Here is a 20,896-nt window from a genome sequence, read left to right on the forward strand (position 1 = left end):
TAAATTGATTAACGTTATGCAACTTCAGGGGATAATTGAAGTTTTGTTAATTTCAGGGGGATAATTGACGAAACTTACCATTTCAATTTCAAGGATAAATTGAGTGTTTACTCAAAAAAAAAAAAAAACATTATGGTCTAAGAAATCAAACAAGTTTCATTAAAAAAATGATATACCATATATAGAAAAGAGAGAAATTAATACATGCCCATATTTAGATTATGAGGTGGGACCAAAAGTCATGCATGTAGGACTGTGGGACCCACTCAGATTTTTGAGTACAACTGGATTGTGAAAGTTTAATAGAAGAAGAAACTCAATGAAAGGAAATGTGACAGCCAAACGCAGTAAACACACGTTCCCTGTAATCACTTTCATGCACAGTTTGGCATTACCCGTTAACCAATCATACTAGTACTACAAGCAGAATTTTATTTGAACATGATATTTTTTTTTAATTGGAAGTTGTTATATCAAAATAGAAAAATGAAAAAATAATGTCAAAAATATTCAAAGATATTTTAAAATTGTATTATATCATTAAATGTAGTCACTATAGAAAAAAAGATCATTAAATGCAGTCAAATCCTTTTATAACTAATGAGTCAAAATTCCAATATTGAAATTTTCCGTAACATGGAGAGACTAAAATTGGAAGATAGATCCTTTGTGACATGTTTGGACGTCTCATTGTGCAAAATAAGTTATTTTCCGTAATAAAAGGTTTGAATAATTGATTCCTTATTTGTAAGAATCAAATCAAAAACAAAAAATTGAATAAGGAAATAACACTTTTTATTAAATAAAAAAGAATCAAATAAGGAATTGAAATGAATAAATCAATAATGCAATTTCGCTTAACGGAGAAGAATAATTCAATCAATCAAAATGAAGAAGATTTTTCGTTTTGACTTGAAAAATATTCAAATATTTTTTTTATATGGAATCCATTTCCTAGAAACATGACAAAATTTTGCCGTTTCGTGAACGTACAGCACTACTGCAAGCAGAAAAATTCTCCTATAAAATAAGAAAGAAAAAAAAAACAGTTTTCTGGAATTTTTCTCAAAAATATAAAAAATAAATGTGACATTAATTCTTGAGTTGAACATTTTTACTTGACATGGATTTTTGGGTTAGACTTGATTGTTTAGTACTCTATAAGTAAAGGATTACATCACATGTACCAAAAAAAAAAAAAAAAAGGTTTAATTGTATTTTTGACCCCTATCTTTTCAAAAGTTGCGATTTTGACCCCTAATTAATTAAAATACAAAACAGCCTCCTATGTATTGGATCTTTGGCTGTTTTGGCACCCAAGACCAACGTTAACAAGGTCAAAATTGGTTTTGAAGGCCAAAACTGCCAAAGATCCAATACATAGGGGTCTGTTTTGTATTTTAATTAGTTATCGGGATCAAAATCACAACTTTTGTAAAAATAGGGGCCAAAAGTGCAATTAAGTCAAAAAAAAATTATAAAAAAAAATAAATTCACACTTAAGCATATTTTTTTTCTTTCAAAAACAAAACTTAAGAATATTTTTCTTAATGATAGAAAATTTAGCAATTTTATAAAATTCACACTTTTAATAAGTTTTATTTATTTATTTACAAATGAGAAAATAAACCAGATTAATTTGATGATGTGATAGCTTATTTAAGCAATTTTTTGTAAAAAAAATAGTTTATTTAAGCTGCTTCAACCATTTTTTTGTTATTCACGTTGTATAACTAACGTTGAACACGCTCCATGTAATTAACATGAATATCTTTGTTGAAGATACTCTTGGGGGATACCGGATAGCTGTATGTCCAAACTTTACACTAATTTATGAGACGAATATTTTTTTAAGGTCTTGTTAACATTATTAATATTCAATAATCAATAGTTAATATTATTATTATTTTTTTTTTATAAAATTACAACATCATTTCATTTATTAATAACTTTTTTCATTTGTGTCAGTCACGTGAGCTTAACTCATTTAGTAAGGAATAATGTATAATATATTTACCTCATAGTCGAATTATGAATTACCAATGTCGTATTTCCTTGAAATCATAGGGTTAAAAATAAACTAACTAACACAACCGTAATTTCGGAATGAAAGTAGTTATTACAACAAGTCACTATTTTATAAAAATAATAATTTCTATGCAATAAAAGTGTAACACTTTGTTTTCACATCAATACAATTAAATTAAATCAAATCATAAATTGTAGAGATTTTTTAGGAATTAATCTAAAAAGGGAGAATCATAAATGATTTGATTTGATGAAGGTGTAAAAATGTTTTAATAGAAATTAAATTCTTTTTAAAAAATAATCAGAAATTAATCAATAAAATATTCTGAACAATCAGATCCATCTTGCTAATTGACACAAACAGATGTATTCTCCTGTAATTAATTTGGATAAAAAAACAACTTTCTAAAAGTATAATTAATTTCGAAATACTCTTATATAGAAAAAACTTTACACATTAAGCATCGATCTTTATCAAAACAAAAAAGTATCAAATTAATCCACACATAAAACTACCTTTTTATGTTAATTCTTAAAATATCTTTAAAAATATTTATTTTATATAATTTGATTGAATACATATATAAAATAATTTTAGACGATTATGAGAATGCATCAATATTCGATCTCTTTACGATCCATTATGGTATTAATTTATTTGAGAAATTAATCTACACGAGTGCAAGAAATATACTATTCACACAAGAAAACAATTAATATTTTTCATGCAAGACACTCAATATATAAAAAAAATTGGCAAAAAGAATTTTCAACCAACTCTTTTTAAGATCTCATTTTCAATCATCTTTGATATCAATTTTGATGAATTAATCTATAGAGAGTTTTGTTCTGATTTTAATTTAAATCATAACAAATGAACAACGAGCTTAAATCATTTCGATTAGTCGGTTCTGAATCGGATATTAGTTTTCAAAAAGAATTTTAAAGCAATAGAATATCATTGATTAAGGTACACTGTACTATGTAGTAGTGAGTGTAGTACCTAAATTTTCTCTCACAAAGCATTGTTTTGGAAATACAAATAGCCGTTTTTCTCTACACACACACACTCTCTCTCTCTCTCTCTCTCTCTTGATTTCTTTCTGTATATAACCACATTCATTCTCACAAGAAAAACATTTGCACTATACACATTCATCCATTCTCATAATTTTCAACAATGGGTCTCTTCAGATTCTCTCTCTGTTTTTTCATCCTCAACATTGCTCTGTTTTCAACTCTCTGTTTTTCTGGTGACCCAACTGTTTCCACAGAACTTCACGTCTCTTCCACCACTGTTTCTCCTCTTGGTGTTCCTCAAAAGGTTCCTTCTTTGCTCTTCTGATTCCATTTCGTTCTTTTAAGCCTGTTTTTTCATCTGGGTCGTTTTCTTTTGGCATAAAAATCATTCCTTTTTTCTTTTCAGAAAAGTTTTTTTTTTGGGTTTTGTTCATAAACCGTAAAAATGATTCCTTTTTTTGTTTGTTTCTGTAGAAAGTGGAGTAATTGTTTTCTTTGTTTTTGTTTTTGTTTTAATCATTCATTCTTATCATGCAGTTGTAATAGTATAGTTTTTTTTGTTAACCTCTGTTTCACTTTGTTATATGGTTTGTTTCACTTTGTTATATGGTTTTTTTCCATTGTAATGATCAATTTTTTGTGTTGGTGTTTCATGAATGTTGAGATTGTATGTGTAAATGGCTTAATTCTGAGGTTGAAAAAGGGTCTAATCAAATGTTTTTTTTATTTTATTTTGTTTCATTTATGTATATATTCAATTTTGCATGTTCATTCAATTTTTGTTGTGTTTCTTATGGTTTGTTTTCTATGAAACAGTCCCTTTCAAATATGTTTAAAAAGTGTAAATTTGAAAAAGGTATCAACTTTTTAAAGTTTCTGCTTTAAACTATCTGATTGTGATTTTGTGACTGATGGTGGACTTGGCCCTCGTGTGATTTCAATGGAGATTATTGAGATTTTTCATTTGTTAATTTTTTACCCCAATTTTATTGTTTGTGCCCTAATTTTTTAATTAGCTAACATTTCTCATATATGATTAACAATTAATATTAATATTAATAATTATTATTAATTAATAAGTATAATTATAAGATTATAAATTTTAAAAGTTCTATAGTTTTGCCACCTACTGTGGTATGAATCTGAATTAGTCTATGTAGTTGCGTGCGTTTCCACTAAAAAATGTTCTAAGAATTTATTGTTGATTATGATAATACTCTATTATGGTTAAATTCTGATTGCAGGTTATAACTATCAATGGGAAATTTCCTGGACCTGTGATTAATGTTACAACAAATAACCATGTAATAGTTGATGTGTTTAATCAGCTGGATGAAGATCTTCTCATAACATGGTTAGTTTCAAACTTTCACTGTTACATTGCTATATTTTACTATACTTTTCCGTTGTTCATAGAGAAATGATATTCTAATTTGTCCTTTGGTTTCTGTATGTTATTTTGAAATGTGTGGAAGTTGTACAAGATAAAAAATAAGAGATAGGTAGTGTTATACACACACTATGTGACATTCGGTTGCTTTATTTTGTTAGAATAAAACCATTCGGTGGCTTTATTTTTGAAATGTTTGTCGTAGGTCTGGTGTTCAAATGCGGCGTAACTCGTGGCAGGATGGAGTTCTTGGTACGAATTGTCCAATTCCTTCGAAATGGAATTGGACGTATCAGTTTCAAGTGAAGGATCAAATAGGGAGTTTCTTTTACTTCCCTTCCACTAATTTCCAAAGAGCTTCGGGTGGATTTGGTCCCTTTGTTATCAACAATAGGGAGATTATACCGATTCCTTTCGCGCAGCCCGACGGTGAAATTTTCATTATGATTGGTGATTGGTATACTCAGGACTACACGGTTAGTTATCACCTTTCATTAGACTTTCTTCTGTAAATTCTGAAGATGTTGTGAGTTTTTATTGATATTTGATTGCTATTTTGTATGTTTTTTTGATAAATATAGGCTCTAAGATCAACACTTGACGGTGGAAAAGACCTTGGAATACCAGATGGTGTTCTTATCAATGGGAAGGGACCTTATCAGTACAATAATACTCTTGTACCTAATGGGATAGATCATGAAACAATTACTGTTGATCCAGGTATTATTATCTCCATTAATTTTTATTGTCCAATGTGGTATTAGTCTTCTTCCCAATGCCATTTTCACGCTGTACAAATAATGTTAAGCTATGAAACACCGTCACAAATCACAATACCAATGCCTACACACAATGTAAACCACACCCACTTTCAATTTTTCCACTGGTTTATTGGTTTGACTTGTGACTGGTTCTTTCATCACTCTCTGCAAAGTAATTTGTTTTGATTATCTCAAAGAACTATATCTTTATTCTTCACCTCTTCTCATTCATGATTTCTACTATTGTTCCATACTTTCTGTTTGAACATCAAACTTTGAACCTACTTTCTGTTTTGATTTTCTGAAGTTTTGATTTAGAAGCTAACTATATCATATAGAATGGTATTAGGTAGATTGCTGTATTTGTTTCAATTGACTATTAAGTTTTATTATACAGCAAGTTGTTGGAATTGGAACAGTTTGAATTCTGACTGGAACTACAAATATATTTTGCAGGCAAGACTTACCGTATTCGTGTCCATAATGTTGGAATTTCAACTTCTTTGAACTTTCGAATTCAAAATCATAATCTATTTCTGGTAGAAACTGAAGGGTATTACACCGATCAGGCAAATTACACCGACTTTGATATTCATGCTGGCCAGTCCTACTCTTTTCTGCTCTCCACCGACCAGAACGCGAGTACAGACTACTATATTGTTGCAAGTGCGAGGTTTGTGAATGAATCATTATGGCAGAAGGTTACAGGTGTTGCTGTTTTACACTACTCAAATTCCAAGGGTGGAGTATCTGGTCCTCTGCCACCACCACCGGATGATTTTTATAACAAGGGCGCATCAATGAACCAAGCAAGAAGTATCAGGTTTGTTTCTTAGAATCTGATGTCATAGAGGATTATATCGCATGGAATATAGTTCAATATTTCATTATTTTTTAAGTATTTTTTGGATCTTTTTGGGTGATAACAATTTCCCTTGTGAGGTTGACAACTTCATTAACATATTGGCATGCTTCGCTTCTACATTGATACCTTTTTCAGCAGTGTTGTTAAATAGGCAACGAGATAGCGGAATTCGAACAAATTGTTATTTTGTAAAAAATATTGTCAATTAGTGACCCTAGCGTCTATATAACAATGTAACAGATTTTGAACAAACCGCTATTTTATGCGACTGACAACACTGATTTGCAAGAGTTAAGTGACAACTCACGTTGGTTGATGGAGTGTAAAATATAAATGTGGAGAGTTTTGCTAAAAAGATTATGGCATCTTGTTATATTTAGTTCTAATGACTCGGAATGATCAAGGGAAAAGCTATATGTTTTCTGTATTTTGTTGTTATATTTTGTAGCACCTTGATGTTTTCCCTTATCAGCTGGCTAATATGCATTGTTTTTTACATAATGATGTTGAGTAGGCTAAACACATCTGCAAGTGGAGCTCGTCCTAACCCTCAAGGGTCCTTTCGGTACGGCTCAATCAACATTACGGATACTTACTTGTTAAAGGTTACAGCACCAGTGGCGATCAACGGCACAACTCGAGCTGCAATTAACGGAATCTCATTTCTAAAACCCGACGTTCCGTTTCGGCTCGCTGACAACAATCAACTAAGAGGAATTTATAAGCTTGATTTTCCAAGTAAGCCGATGAACAGAACACCAGTTATTGATAGATCAATCATCAATGCTACATATAAAGGGTTCATTGAGATTGTGTTGCAAAACAATGACTCCTCTGTTCAAAACTTTCATCTGGATGGGTACTCATTTTTCGTTGTTGGGTAAGAATCAACACCTTTCACTTTCTCTTGTTATTAATTACAATATTGTTTAATGATCACATTTGTAACAATTGATTTCTTGGATTTAGGATGGACTATGGTGATTGGTCCGAAAATTCAAGAAACTCTTACAATAGGTGGGATGCAATATCTCGCAGCACAACTCAGGTGTGTGATCTTCTTCTTCTTCTTCTTATTATTATTTTATTTGTTAAATTGTATCAGTTCTTTGATTGAAAGTTTTGCTCTAAATTTTGTAATATTGAAAAGTGACAACTAGCTAGATTTTCTAATGATTTTAATTTAGGGCCTGTTTGCTACGAACATTTTTCATGGTTTAAAAGATTTATATAGGAAACAAAAATCTTCTCCACAAATTGTTTCTCAAAATGGAAACAAAAAGTGTTTACTCTAACGAAAGAGTACCTTAGGTTTTTTTCAAATGATTTGTACATGTTAGCAAGCTTATGCATGGAGACATGTGCTTTTTAAAATATATTAGGGACATAATTTTTTCTTGTTAATTAAATGGCACTACTATGTAATGAAAAAGTTACAAGCATTTGATCTAAAGTTAGACCTAATACATAAACACCTTTGAAGGGAGTATTTTACAATTGTTCAATTCATAGGGGACTCAATCAATCATTTGACTATTTTACCACTATAACAGGTTTTTCCTGGAGGATGGACAGCAATCCTGGTGTCTCTAGACAATGTTGGATCTTGGAATCTGAGAGCAGAAAATCTGGACAGGTGGTACCTAGGTCAAGAAACTTATCTGAGGATTGTCAATCCTGAAGAAGCCGGCGACACAGAGACTGGTGCACCAGAAAATGTTCTATATTGCGGCCCTCTAAAATACAAACAAAAGTAACATCTCATTTTTCCATTGACAGTGTTTTTGTACCCGATTTTTCCATTGACGCTGTACAAAACAAGCCTATTTTTTTAATTTTTACTTTTTTTATACCTGCAGAAAGCAGACACCTTCTTCATCGTCTGCAGATTCTTCTTTGGGAAGTGGCTTCCTTTTCACATTGTTCATGGGAATTCTTGTGATTTTCACATCTAGCTAAAGCTTTTGCCGGCATTTTTACATTTATCAACTATGATTTTTTAGACCTGTCAAGAAGTGTGATTAGTAATTTCTTGGTCTGAGGAAAACAACATATGCTTTTTGTTCTTTTAGTTATGGCTTACTTTGTACACATTTTCTGGTTGTTTATATGCTATTCAAAATGTGATTAAGGCTACTTGAATTTGGTAATTCATATTCTTAATAGATGATTACAGTAGTTTATCAAATTTTAATATATTTCGATCATGTACTTAAATTTTCAATCCTGTGTCAAAAGTTTTGCTTGTTCTATTGGTATTATTAACTTTTTGTATTTGAATTCCTGACCTTAGTTCTTCGGAACCGGATGACCCCTCTGCTGATGGGTGAGGACATGTAGAGCAAACTCCATGAAGGCCTGGGCCACGTCATCTGCCGCAATAAGCTCAATGTCTGTAGGAGCCCTCAGAATAGTCTGGACATACCTGTACTGCCTAAGAACCCGCTTTGGCAAGTGACGGACCATCCTGTCGCTGCTGGCCATGATCCATCCGGAGTACCAGCATATGTCCTGAAAGGGCGTGATGTGTCGTCGTCTCTTGTACGACCTCCAGGTGACATGTGAACGGTCCAACAAATCGATGGTAGCTATGTAGTGTCCAGAATTAGAAAAGCCCCTGGGAGGTTTCCATTGACGCACAAACGGGGAAATAACAGGGTTGTAGTAATCATCATCAATTCTCGGAATGATGTTTGAGAAGCGCGCCAAAGTCCATGCCTGCAAACACAAAGAAACAAATATTTATATTAGCGCAAGAATTATACAAACAACTAAACATTTACGATCCAATAAGTAAAAAAGAAGAAAAAACAAATATTACCACAAGCAATATCATGTAACCACCACAGGAGGCCACAGATGAGTCGGAGGCAAGAGATAGCTGCTCATATAGGAAAACAAGTCCCATCCCACCCCATGACCAGCTGTCCAACTCGTCCATATCTTGCAGCGCAAGCAGCCAAAGAAGATTAATGTTTTTGCTGTTCTTCCCGGAAAAAATGGTCCATCCAAGCAAAAGCAACATAAATGCCTTAATGCAGGCCAGCCTAACTTCAGCTCGCTCGTCTCGCTCCTCCTTTGTGCCAGGCACAAGCAGCTGATTACACCTATTCAAAAGCTCCTCGTAGCGCTCCTCTTAAGTACACCAAAACTGATGTGAGCAGCACCCTGTTTTGTCAGCTCCTTAGCGGCAACCTTCGCTGTAAAAAGTAGGTCTGCCTAAATCATCTCTAGCCCCTCGTCTCGGGTTAACTCTCTATCAGGAAGGAGCCTTCCAGTGATGGGGATGCCTAGGAGACACGCCACATAATCTAGTGTGATGGTCATCTCCCCAATAGGTAGATGGAAGTTGCTGGTCTCTGTAACGCCCACTTTCGTTTAATTAGTTATTTAATCGAGTTTAGGCGATTATATTATATTTATATAATATATGTGTGAGTTTTTTGTTGATTTAATATGATTTAAGTTAATTTGAAAGATTTGATGTGTTTTGGTGATGAGATAAGATTATGAGACTTATTTTATTGTTAAATAAAATAAGATTTGATAAGAAAATAAAAATAAGAAAAATATTTAGTTGATGGCTGTTTTGAGATTTTAGAGAGTTTTGGGGGAGAAAGTGAGATAAGATAAGATATTAGGAAGAGCTTTAAAAGAGATAGACCTAGTTTAGAAAAAAATATTGCACGTACGATCAGTTTTTGGAAAAAGGGAGAAAAAGCCATAGAAGGGAGAAACCAAGAGGGAGAGCTGCGATTCTGCAATTACAAGGTAAGGGTGAGACTATTAATTTAGTATTGTTAATTGATATAGTTCTAATGAATAATTGACAAAGTTAGGATGAATTTAGAAAAGTTTTGGAATTAGGTTAAAACCTAAAAATTGATGATCAAACGGTAAAACTGAGTTAGATTGATGTAGAAACCGTCCTATAACCTTAGAATATGTTTAGGATGAATTCTGGATGTGAAATTAGGCTTAGAACCTTGTTAGATGATGATTTTCGTGTAGAAACTGCATTCTTCCCGTAGCGACATTCATCGCTCGCCTCCCGAGCAATGATCCTCGCCACGGCGAGTGATGAACTTCATCGCTCGCCACGCGAGTCAAAGCCCCTCGCCTCGCGAGTTACATGTTGTAGCTCGCCACGGCGAACTAACCTACTCGCCATAGCGAGCGTGACCAGAGTGTATGTCATTTTGTGAGTTTTTGACTTTTGAGTTGAACCTTAGATACTTTTGAGTACCTTTAGGTGCCTACTATTGATTAGTGAATGATTTAGAACGAGATTGAACCTAGAACAACCTTAGTTGGGATTCTGGCTTGTACTCGCCATGGCGAGCAGATGCTCTCGCCTCGCGAGCACTTCCAGAACTGAGTGCTTTTGAGGATTGAGAGACTTGAGCTGTTTGGATTGATTAGAAAAGGGACTTTAGGTGCTAATATGACCTATTAGGGATAATGACTGTGAACTGTGATGATTTTATGAACTGTTAAGGGATAATGAAATGAAATATGAATTTGATTGCCTTCACTTGATTATTGTTAATTGATCAAGAATTGTTGAAAATGATTTGTTATTTAAGCTTGATGTGATTTGATTATGCTGCAATGTTATTTAACTAAGTTGCATGTCTATGTATAAGCTGATGATGAACTCCAAATTATTGGATGTATATGTGATAAGTTGATTAAGATGTTTTATTGTTAGAGTCCATGCATTAGCGTTCATTGAGCTTTGTCCTCACCACGATTAGGAGCTTTGTCCTCCTCACGTTTAGGAGCTTTGTCCTCCGCACGATGAAAGTATATTAATACTTATGATGACGATTGGTACCACATGCATATAAGTGTCTAAGTTGCATTGTCGCATTTGTAGAGTCTCAAAGATGTTTATGTTGTTGATGATGAATAAGCTGTGATTATGTGATACATGTTTATTAAAGATGCAATGTTGATTAAGAATGATTATGATGTTAATTATGATTTGTATTATATTGATTAATAATATTGTGTTAAGAAATCTCACCCCTTCTGCTTGAAAATGTTGCTCTTCGTATGAGTAACTTGCAGGTGATCGTGCTTAAGTGTGCAGTTTGCTGTTGTGAGTGACCTTGCCTCACTGTGTCGTCTAGGTCGCTCTGATACGTAACGGGATGGGGTTTTGATATGCATGCTTCATTCTATTACGTGAAACATTTATGTTATTTTTATAATGTTGATTAACTTTTGAAATACTTGATGGGGCCTACGTGCCAAAAGATTTATGGATTATGAAATAATTTTCCGCTGCAACGTTTAAGTTTATTTGGTTAAATTGTTATTTAATTGTTATTGGATTATGTTAAATGTGATATCCCGTTTGTTAAGTTGTTTACTTTGATAATGTTTAAGAAATTTTCATATTGGGAAAACTGGGTGTTACAGTCTCCTCATGTCATCTCTCTGTCATCGCACAAACGAACCCGTGAGAGATGTTCTAGTACCCACTAGTCAGGAGGGGAGTAAGACCGGACATATTCACTTCTGACCAAAACCACTCATTTTGTTCCTCCGACATAGGCATGGTCAAGTTTTTAAGGCTCAGCTTTTTCCCGTGCGAGATACCTTTCACCCTATATTTTTTTCGAAATTGAAGTACAAAAAAAAAAAAAAAAACACCGTTAAAATAAGTAAAATAATAGTTACATCGACATTAAATAAGTAAAATAATAATTAGAATAAGTTGTATAAATAGTAAAAGAAGTAAAATAAACATTAAATTATACTTACATCCGCATGGACCCATATCCAGCATGCCACATGTCCACCAAAGTGAGGTAAAAGCGGTAGGGATGGCAATTGGAGCCCGATGGACACCCGCAAAAAATACCCGTAATGGATAGGATAAAATCCCGCTTTTATGGGTATGGGTTTGGGTTTGGGTCCGGGTAATTACCTGCAAATTTAGATGGGTACGGGTGTGGGTAATGGTACTATATTATCCAGCCCTGCAACCCGCATATATACATATTTATATAATTTAATAAATATTTTATTTATTTTTGGTGTACAAATATTTAATTTATTCAGCTATTTAAGGATAAAACTAAACCTAAAAACTAATATGGTAATCATTTCATCCTTACCTTCATAAACTCACGAGCTACAAATTTATGATCCTCATACTGATGCTGCTGATACGCATCAAACTGATACAGCTGAGGCTCCTGAAAATGATAGGCCTGATCCTGCGCCTGCTCATACACCTTATAATCCTGCTGATACTGTGTCGGGTTCACCGTCTGGATGGACCCGTATGTGACGTTGACCCCTCTGCAGCATCAACTCTAGCAAGTATCGTTCCCCCACCTCTCCTTCGACCAGCCATAGGAGGGTGTAATGCTTGTTTCGACAATTTTTTTGCCGAAAATTGTCGAATGCAAAGGCTGGAAAACCAGTCAAAATCGCCCACCGATTTATCCAAATCGGGCCCCTTTTTTGCACTTCCAGAAATCCAATTATGAGTCACTTCTGCAACAAGGTGGATGAAGAAGATCAATATAGACAAAAGTTTGGAGTGGGTTCTAGGTTTACACCATTGTAGAAAGAAAAAAAACGCTAACGAGTATTTCAGGACACTCTTTAAGGATCTTAAATGGTAAACTTTTATGAAAATTTGTGTATTCCATGTAATAGAAATAGAATTTCTTTTACTGAATATTTTTTTTTAATTTGTAATCATTAATAAATGTCCTGAAATAGTCGTTAGCAAGAAAACAATTATACCAGGTATGAATGCATTGATAGTTTATGAAATTCTGTGTGCAAAAACCTTCAAAAACAGTAAGGGAAAAGAAAACTAACATTAATTTTTTTCTTTTGACTACATTAAATTATTATATTTATTCATTATTAACCGTATTAATTTCTTTTGGTCAAGGACAATATTAGTTATTTTATTAAAATAATAATTAACATAAGCCTATAAATAAGTAGAGTATTACGCTCTCCATAAACCTAATCATCTCTCTCTCTCTCTCTCTCTCTCTCTCTCTCCCTCTCTCTCTCCGTCGCATCCTCAACTTATATCTCTCTTTCCGTGCCCCCATCACCCTCAATTTTCATTTTCAAATCAATGGTTTTCAAATTATCCTCCAATTTTGAATGCCATATGTATGAAAACGGAATTGATTTGCTTGGTTTATGGTTGAACAGACAATGCATATTGCCAATTTCATTTCGAAAGAATATTACAACATGCGTATTCATTGTGGATTTGTCTTGCGAAATGATTGTTTAACCCGTTTCTTCTGTTTTTCTGCATACAGGTATCTCTATAAATTTCTGGAGCTATTAGCTCACGATACTCCATTATCAGGTTTTATTGAAAATATAGAGTTTGAGATTTTACAATTGAATGGAAATCTCAAACGGTGTTTTGCGGGAGCATGGTGGTATGAACTCGAAGCCTTCTTACTCTATCACGAGATGTATATCAGGATATTTGTGGAGCAACTCGAGTGTAGTGAGAAACTCTTAATGGAAATATCTGATGATATTTAAACTAGAGAACAACAAGTTCTTGCGGAGCATAGAGGAATACGGGCTCGATGAAATGGTTCTACGGAGGGATCTGAACAAGTCTTGAGATAGCACCTTGAATACTTGGCCATGTAGAAACAACAACAGGAAAGCGAGTTTACCGATACCTATCTCAAGACTTGTTCAGATCTTTCCGCAGAACCATTCCATTGAGCCAATATTCCTCTTTGCTCCGCAAGAACTTGTTGTTCTCTAGTTTGAATATCATCGGTTATTTACGTCAAGAATTTCTCACTACACTCGATTTGCTCGACAAATATCCTGCTATACTTCTCGTGATCGAGTAAGAAGGGTTCGAGTTCAGACCACTATGCTCCCTAAAAACACCATTTGAGATTTCCAATCAATTGTAAAATCTCAAACGCTAGATTTTCAATAACAACCGAGAATGGAGTATCGTGAGCTAATAGCTCAAGCAATTTATAAAGATACCAATATGCAGAAAATCGAAGAAACAAGTTAAGTAATCATTTTGTAGACAAATCCACAATGAAGATGCCTGTCGTGATAGTCTATCGAAATGAAATTGGCAATGTTCATTGTCTGTTCAACCGTAAATCCAAGCAAATCAATCCTATTTTCATGTATTTGGCGTTCAAGATTGGAGGAGAAGTTGAAAGCCATTGATTTGAAAATGAAAACCAAGGGTGTTGTGGCTGGCAGGGAAAGAGAGATATATGTTGAGGATGCAGCATGAAGAGAGAGATATGTTGAGGCAGAATATTTGAGTCCCTTTAATGTCATCATATTAGGCTTTGCCACATTTCTAGGTATTTTGACGTCGTGTGATATTAAGCTGGATGTTGTGAATTCTACGCAAATTCATCTCTTATGGTTTTAGCAATTTTTAATTTGTTCTCGATTGATGCTGTCTATCAATTTGAATGAATGAATGTCGTTGTTTTAGTCAACAAAATAATTGTTTTTTATTTTAATTAATTCTTAAAATGTATTATCTATTTTAATTTTTAGCAACCAACACCTTTTCACTTTGACACAAATGCCCATGTTTTTGTTTTTTGAGAAAACTAATACCAAAGGGTACAAATGTAATTTTCATTTAAATGTTAATTTTCTTTTTATTTTTAGAGATTTAGACAGGTCCACCATTCTCGTTCTTCCTTCTCTTTGCTCTTCTTCTTCTCTCACTATTTTACTGAGTTTAAGATTCATCCACAATCTCTTAAATTTACATAGTTGTTACCTGCATCAATTTCTTTTCACCAAACATAGGTAATGACTATGATTTATTATCACAAATCTCTATCATGAGGGCTTTTTACTCTTCTTCCTAAAAGTTTGATTATTGCTGAGTAAAAAATTGAGGTTGATGGCATTTGCATTTCTTTGTTTTCTTTCTTGTTGAAGTTTAGATTTTTATTCACGTGGCACTTGCAATCCTCTACCAATATAGTGTTGAAAAAAGAGGTTGTATAGTTTTGTTTTATTGAATTTTGATTCAATTGAATTGTATCGACTTGAATCTTAAAACATTATATACCTAAAAAATTGAAGATACTTCATCATATACAAATTATAATTGCTGTGTCTTCATATTTTAAAATTATTTTTTATCCTCTATACCATAAAACAAATGAGTGATTGTTGGAACCACAATCTGATAAATGAACTAGTACATGCTAATGATTTTATTGTAAACCAAGCCCTTTTACTTTGAGAAAATGTTTTATTTCATTTTTATCTATTCTAAACTTTCTTTTCAGCTATATGTTATTTTTTACCAAACATATCCTAAAACTAAGGATTATTACAAGCTAATGAGTTAGTTTTTCATTCATTATTGACTTTTTGTCCTTATATACATATGAAGCACAATGTACTAGGCTAGGCTACCACATGTTCATTATCCTTTAGGATAAGTTATTAAACAAACTAAAAAGAGAAGAGGCGATGAGTTTTATAGGGCAAACCATGTTAATGGCACTAACAGTTACGGTAAACAAGTATACATCATCCAATGTTCAAGCAGTTCATAATAGAAAACAAGCAAACCCAACTTTGAGAAGCACCAACATGGAATTTGGAAGGAGAGGACTCGTCTTATCCATTGTTATCGCCGCAACCGCTACTCAAGACCCTGAGTCAAGGACATTGCTTCTTCAAAGTATATATGCATAACTCTTTTTTGTTGTTATTATGTGTTGCCCTATGTAGCACCACTACTTCGGAATGTATGCGTGTGTCTAGTGTCCAACATTGACATGACACACACGGCCACATTCATCTTTTTAAATTATTATAGTGTCATGTCTTACCACTTGAACAGGTTTTTAGTGGTTAAATTGCTAACTCAAAAAATGTTGTAATGAAAATGTGTGATCAGAATATTTGAAGAAAACACAGGAAAACAAGGAGAAAAATGACAAAGAGGTAAGTAACACACTCAAAGTGGTGTATTTAATTTTATGTTGTAGTATGTCATATTTAGTATTCAATTTAATCACAGTTTTTGTGTGTGGCAGAGGGTTGATAGTAATTACAAGCGTAATTACAAAGATTACTTTGAGTTCATAGAAGGGGGTTTGCAAGCAAAGGAGGAGGGGAAGCTTTCAGAAGCAGAAAAGGGTATCCTTGATTGGCTTAAAGCTAACAAGTGATACAGTATTGTTTTTTCTCAATTGCTAGAGTGGCTAGCTACTTTTCATTTTTCTAACTGCTGCTCCAATGACATTCAATTCTACACCTTAAAATTGGACATTATATCCATGTAGTTGCACTCACCACCTAGCTTGTAAATTTTGATTTTCTGTTGGGAAATTCGGATATGGTACAGTTTTTTTCTTGCAAGGTTTTGTATGAAATTTGCTTGCAAACCCCCTTCTATGAACTCAAAGTAATCCTTGTAATTACGCTAGTAAGATATCTATATTGTCGACTAAAGGATATTAGGTTTAGCGAAAAGTGTTAGGTGTGAAGAATCTATTTGATATGATTTCAAGTATTTTAGAACGCGTCTAGAATTATTTTAAAATTTTAATATATTTTGTTTAATTTTTTGATTTTCAACTTTATGTTTAATGCACACTACAACATGAATTTTGTTTTATATATCATAGTTCATTCTGATGGCCCATCCAATTTTTTTTTGGCTTCGCAACTAATCATAGTTCAAAAATCTATCATACTCTCTATCATAATTAAGTAGTATACGTCAACCAAAGGTAAACCTCTCCAAGGATTTCCACATATCAAAAAGAAAGTCGAAAACTTATGGTGCAACTTCCATGTTGCAAGAATTTCGTCAATTACCAACATTATCTCATGGCACGTCTTGCATCAATGTAAATCAACTCTCATGTACTAATCAATACCATGTATAATCTTGATTGTATTAACCCGTCCTTGACTTGAAATTTCCACAAGTCAAAATTCATTCTTCCTTCAATTTTCTATAGCCCAAACTTCATAGCGAAAGTAGTAATTGCAACACTTTCATAGTACCACTTTTTTTCCCTGATGTGGAAGATCAAACAATGTTGCAACCACATCATATCATAATAATAATTTCTATCCTTATCCTTGGACCAAACCAAAAGTTCTGATCCGGTTGTTGGGGAAAACAAGCATAGAGAAAAGAAAATAACACAACAGAAACTCAAGAATATAACGTGAAAACTTCAAAGCGGAGAAAAAACCACATTTGTTTTCAACATATATATCTAGTTTTTTTTTTACAACATATAGATTATTCTCAAACACCAACAGCCACAATATACACACAACACCCAAAGAAAATACCTAACTACATCTCATAACACTCTAAGACAAGAGTATATAAAAAAAAGAAATGAGAAAGATATAAACTAAAGTGTTTCTGACTAATGCACCTTGTAGCAAAGAGATAGAACCTATATATTAAGAAAAAACCTCGTGGCATGCAAGATTTTCTAAGCAAGAAAGTAACCAAGTGAAGGAACCACCTTGCTTGTCTTGCACTTCAAGAAACAACCTTAATTGTCTTGCACACTACCTCTTCCTTTACAATTCTAAGCATCGTGGGACTTCTTCAACATGTATATTTTCAACCAACACACCATGTTAAAATTTTGAGGATTTGGAGAAATTGAATGAAAAGAGCTTTAAAAGGTTGAATGAGAATAATACACGAAGAGAATCATTTTGATAAAAGGTAACTTCCTAATAATAAACTCTAACTAATTTTGTATTTCACACTTACCAAATAATTGAACTAATTACTTACACTACTAACTATCATTATTCTTAATAGCTTCCCTTAAACTCAAGATATGATTTACAACGATAATGTTTATATGAATATGAATAATATTTTTTTGAGTATATGAATATGAAAAAGAATATCTCTCGCAGTGTACAAAAGAATATGAGCATGCTCTTACAAGAATTACAATGAACTTAATTACAAAGAATTAAGTACAATAACTGAGGCAATGAAGAAATAGCTATAGCACAACATAAATGATCAAAGACCAGATGTAAATGGCACAGTAGTTGTAGCCAACCATGTTGGTCCAGCAAGGAGTCCAGCAACCGTAAACTTTGATGCTTCATTAGGGTTTGATATCACATGATAACCAGGCCATTTTACTCTATTTGCTGTTGATGAACCAGGTCCATAATTCTCATACTCTCCATAATACAATGTGTCTTGAGCAAAATCAGTGTCACCCCATGGAGACCAACCCAGGGGGCTTACTAAAGTGTCCATGAAAGTTTTCATCACCATAACTCTTGAATATTGTTGCCAAGGCCTGCCCAAGAAGGTTTTGTACTTGTCAACAACAGGCTTTAGATCTGATGCAGCCCTAATTTGACAATTGTGGAATGAAATTCCAGTGTTTTGGAATGGGTCACCTCGACCTTGGGCTGTGATCATGTTAGCTTGACCATCTAAAGGTTTTCTTGCGAAAATGTTACAATTTTGGAAAACCACTGCGGCATTGCCAAAGATGAAGTCTACGGTGCCATAGATGAAGCATTGTCGATAAAATTGACGTTGTGCATGAGCCATCAGAGTGTCTTGATAACCTGATATGGCACACCGATAGAAAACTGAGAGATCGGAGGCTGATCTTAGCGCCACTGCTTGACCCTTGTGTGGACCGGCGGTATTTTGGAAGGTTATGTCACGTGCAATGAAGTGAAGTCCATCAATACCTAAATTTAAATGATCCAAGAGAAATATGTAAAAAATTAGAAACTATAAATAACAATCTAAACTCTATAAAGTGTTCGTGCTACATAAGTTGCAAGAAAGCCATTAGACCAGTATGAATATCATATATACCTATGATATAAAGAGCACATTTCCGTGACAACTAGTTTTAAACACTGATTTAGTATTGAATTTTAGGGCTTTAAAATTAAGTTTCGAAAAATCACTTAATGATTGTAGATTTTCAATCAATTTTTTCTCTCTCACATCTTTTTATGTTGCATAAAATTTACTACATCTAGAAAAAACTAAATCAGTGAAGAAAATTTGGAGATCGAAAAACATTAAAATCATCGCTATTCCACCACCACCTACCAGAGTCGCCAACTCTCGTTGTTAGTTAAACTTTTTCTAGCAGTGAATATTGTTTTTCTCTTATAACAAGAACATAAAACAGGAAATGAAATATAATTCACCTGCTGTTGCAGAGCTATAAGTGGTAAAACCACCTTGAACACTTCTAGAACTTGTTATTATGGTATTTTGCATCCCATCACCAACCAGCATAATATTGTCATTATGAACAGCAACCTCAATGTTCTCTCTATAAACACCTTTCTTAACATGTATCACAAACCTTGTCTTATATTTTCTCTTAGCAGCAGCATTTAAAGCAGCCTGCACAGTCTTGTACTGTCCAGAACCATCTTTTGCCACCACAAGATTGTACTTTACTGGACCCTTTGACTGCAAAAGCTTCCTTTCATGCACAGAAAACCAATTTGGAAATGACCCTTCTTCTGTTTCTGCAAGTGACGAATCCAGAAATTTTGATTAGTATGACTATATATATATTCATATAAAAAGTACATAAGCGATAGTGTTATGACATCAATATTATCATATGAATCAAATTTAAATCTGGAGATTACAAAATTTTAACATTTTTTTTAAGAAAAAATTAAAACATTATATACCTAAAATATTGAAGATACTTGAACATCTACAAATTATAATTGCTCTTTGTGTCTTGTTATTTTAAAATTCATTTTTATCTTCCCATTTTCAACCCTATCATATTTATATTACTCTATGTATGTCACAAAATAAACATTCCATAATTTATCTTTCATTTAATTCTTCCTAAATAAAGTTATTGAATAACTTTTTAGCAGCACAATACTTAAATTTTAAATAGAAAAATATAAAATCATTGTTAGTACCTTTGCTATGTTTCAGGAAATGCATATTGATGGCTAAGATGTTCCTTATCATTTCAGTGACATTGGTTTGCATAATGAAATCGAAATCTTGAGCATTGAGTTCTAAAGCTCCACTTTTACATGTTTCAATATTTGTGAGAGAAGTTGTTAGCCATGTTTGTGCATCATTTGGTGAACAATTTTTGCTAGCATTGTTTAAGCCTTCAAGTGTACGGTTGAGATGAAAAATTGTGTTTTCAAATAGCTTCAAACAATCACCATGAACCGTTTTATGCACAAATGAGTTTTGTTGTTGTTGAGAATTTTCTTGTGCTTCTTTTTGCATGGTAAGAGCTTGTTTTAAGGCTAATTGAACAAGCATTTCCCTGAATTCAACTCTATGTTTGATTTTGAAATGATTGTTCATTTGTGTTGTGTAGTGTTTGCATGGCTTTGGATGTGGTGTTAAATTGCACCACCAATCTATGTTGCTTGAGGAAGGTCCTTTTCTTGATGAGGCTATTGAGAAAATTGATGATAAGAAAAAGAGCATAAACAATGTTTTTCCAATGATTGCCATAATTCAATTGTAGAATAATTGAAGAGTTTAAAAAATAATAAGAGTTTATGTTGCATATAACAAATGTGTGATATATGATGTTTTTGTTCACTTGTTTTTGGTTTTGACTTATGAGAATTAAACCCTAAACTCTATATATATATATACATAAATTTTTGTAGGCGGAGTGTGAAGGTGAAAACGTGTGGAATGAATTGCAAGTGATAATGAAAAATGACACAGATACAGACAGTGGATGCAAATGCAAGAAAGAATTAATTGAATATAGGAATAAAATATTATCTATTAGAAAAAATGGTATTACTTAATAA

General features: G+C 33.1%; 3 protein-coding genes across 3 annotated transcripts; 2 read left to right on the top strand and 1 right to left on the bottom strand.

The window, feature by feature from the left end:
* Window positions 1–3,102: 3,102 nt before the first annotated feature.
* Window positions 3,103–8,258, top strand: LOC11420309 (monocopper oxidase-like protein SKS1). The gene is made up of 9 exons (XM_003598172.4): window positions 3,103–3,352; window positions 4,293–4,402; window positions 4,644–4,914; window positions 5,020–5,158; window positions 5,656–6,022; window positions 6,579–6,944; window positions 7,034–7,112; window positions 7,618–7,817; window positions 7,924–8,258. Exons 1-9 carry the CDS (start codon window positions 3,209–3,211, stop codon window positions 8,021–8,023), a joined length of 1,776 nt encoding a protein of 591 aa, XP_003598220.1. The 5' UTR covers window positions 3,103–3,208; the 3' UTR covers window positions 8,024–8,258.
* Window positions 8,259–14,778: 6,520 nt separating this feature from the next.
* LOC11415212 (uncharacterized) lies at window positions 14,779–16,496 on the top strand. Its single transcript, XM_003598176.4, has 3 exons — window positions 14,779–15,773; window positions 15,993–16,039; window positions 16,132–16,496. The coding sequence occupies exons 1-3, from the start codon at window positions 15,560–15,562 to the stop codon at window positions 16,264–16,266; spliced, it is 396 nt and encodes a 131-aa protein (XP_003598224.2). The 5' UTR covers window positions 14,779–15,559; the 3' UTR covers window positions 16,267–16,496.
* Window positions 16,497–17,997: 1,501 nt separating this feature from the next.
* LOC11422393 (pectinesterase) lies at window positions 17,998–20,680 on the bottom strand. Its single transcript, XM_003598177.4, has 3 exons — window positions 20,027–20,680; window positions 19,280–19,609; window positions 17,998–18,805 (listed from the first exon to the last, which is right to left on the bottom strand). Exons 1-3 carry the CDS (start codon window positions 20,583–20,585, stop codon window positions 18,111–18,113), a joined length of 1,584 nt encoding a protein of 527 aa, XP_003598225.1. The 5' UTR covers window positions 20,586–20,680; the 3' UTR covers window positions 17,998–18,110.
* Between the last annotated feature and the right edge of the window lie 216 nt (window positions 20,681–20,896).

Source organism: Medicago truncatula, chromosome 3 (assembly GCF_003473485.1).
Source record: "Medicago truncatula cultivar Jemalong A17 chromosome 3, MtrunA17r5.0-ANR, whole genome shotgun sequence".
NCBI lineage: Eukaryota > Viridiplantae > Streptophyta > Magnoliopsida > Fabales > Fabaceae > Medicago > Medicago truncatula.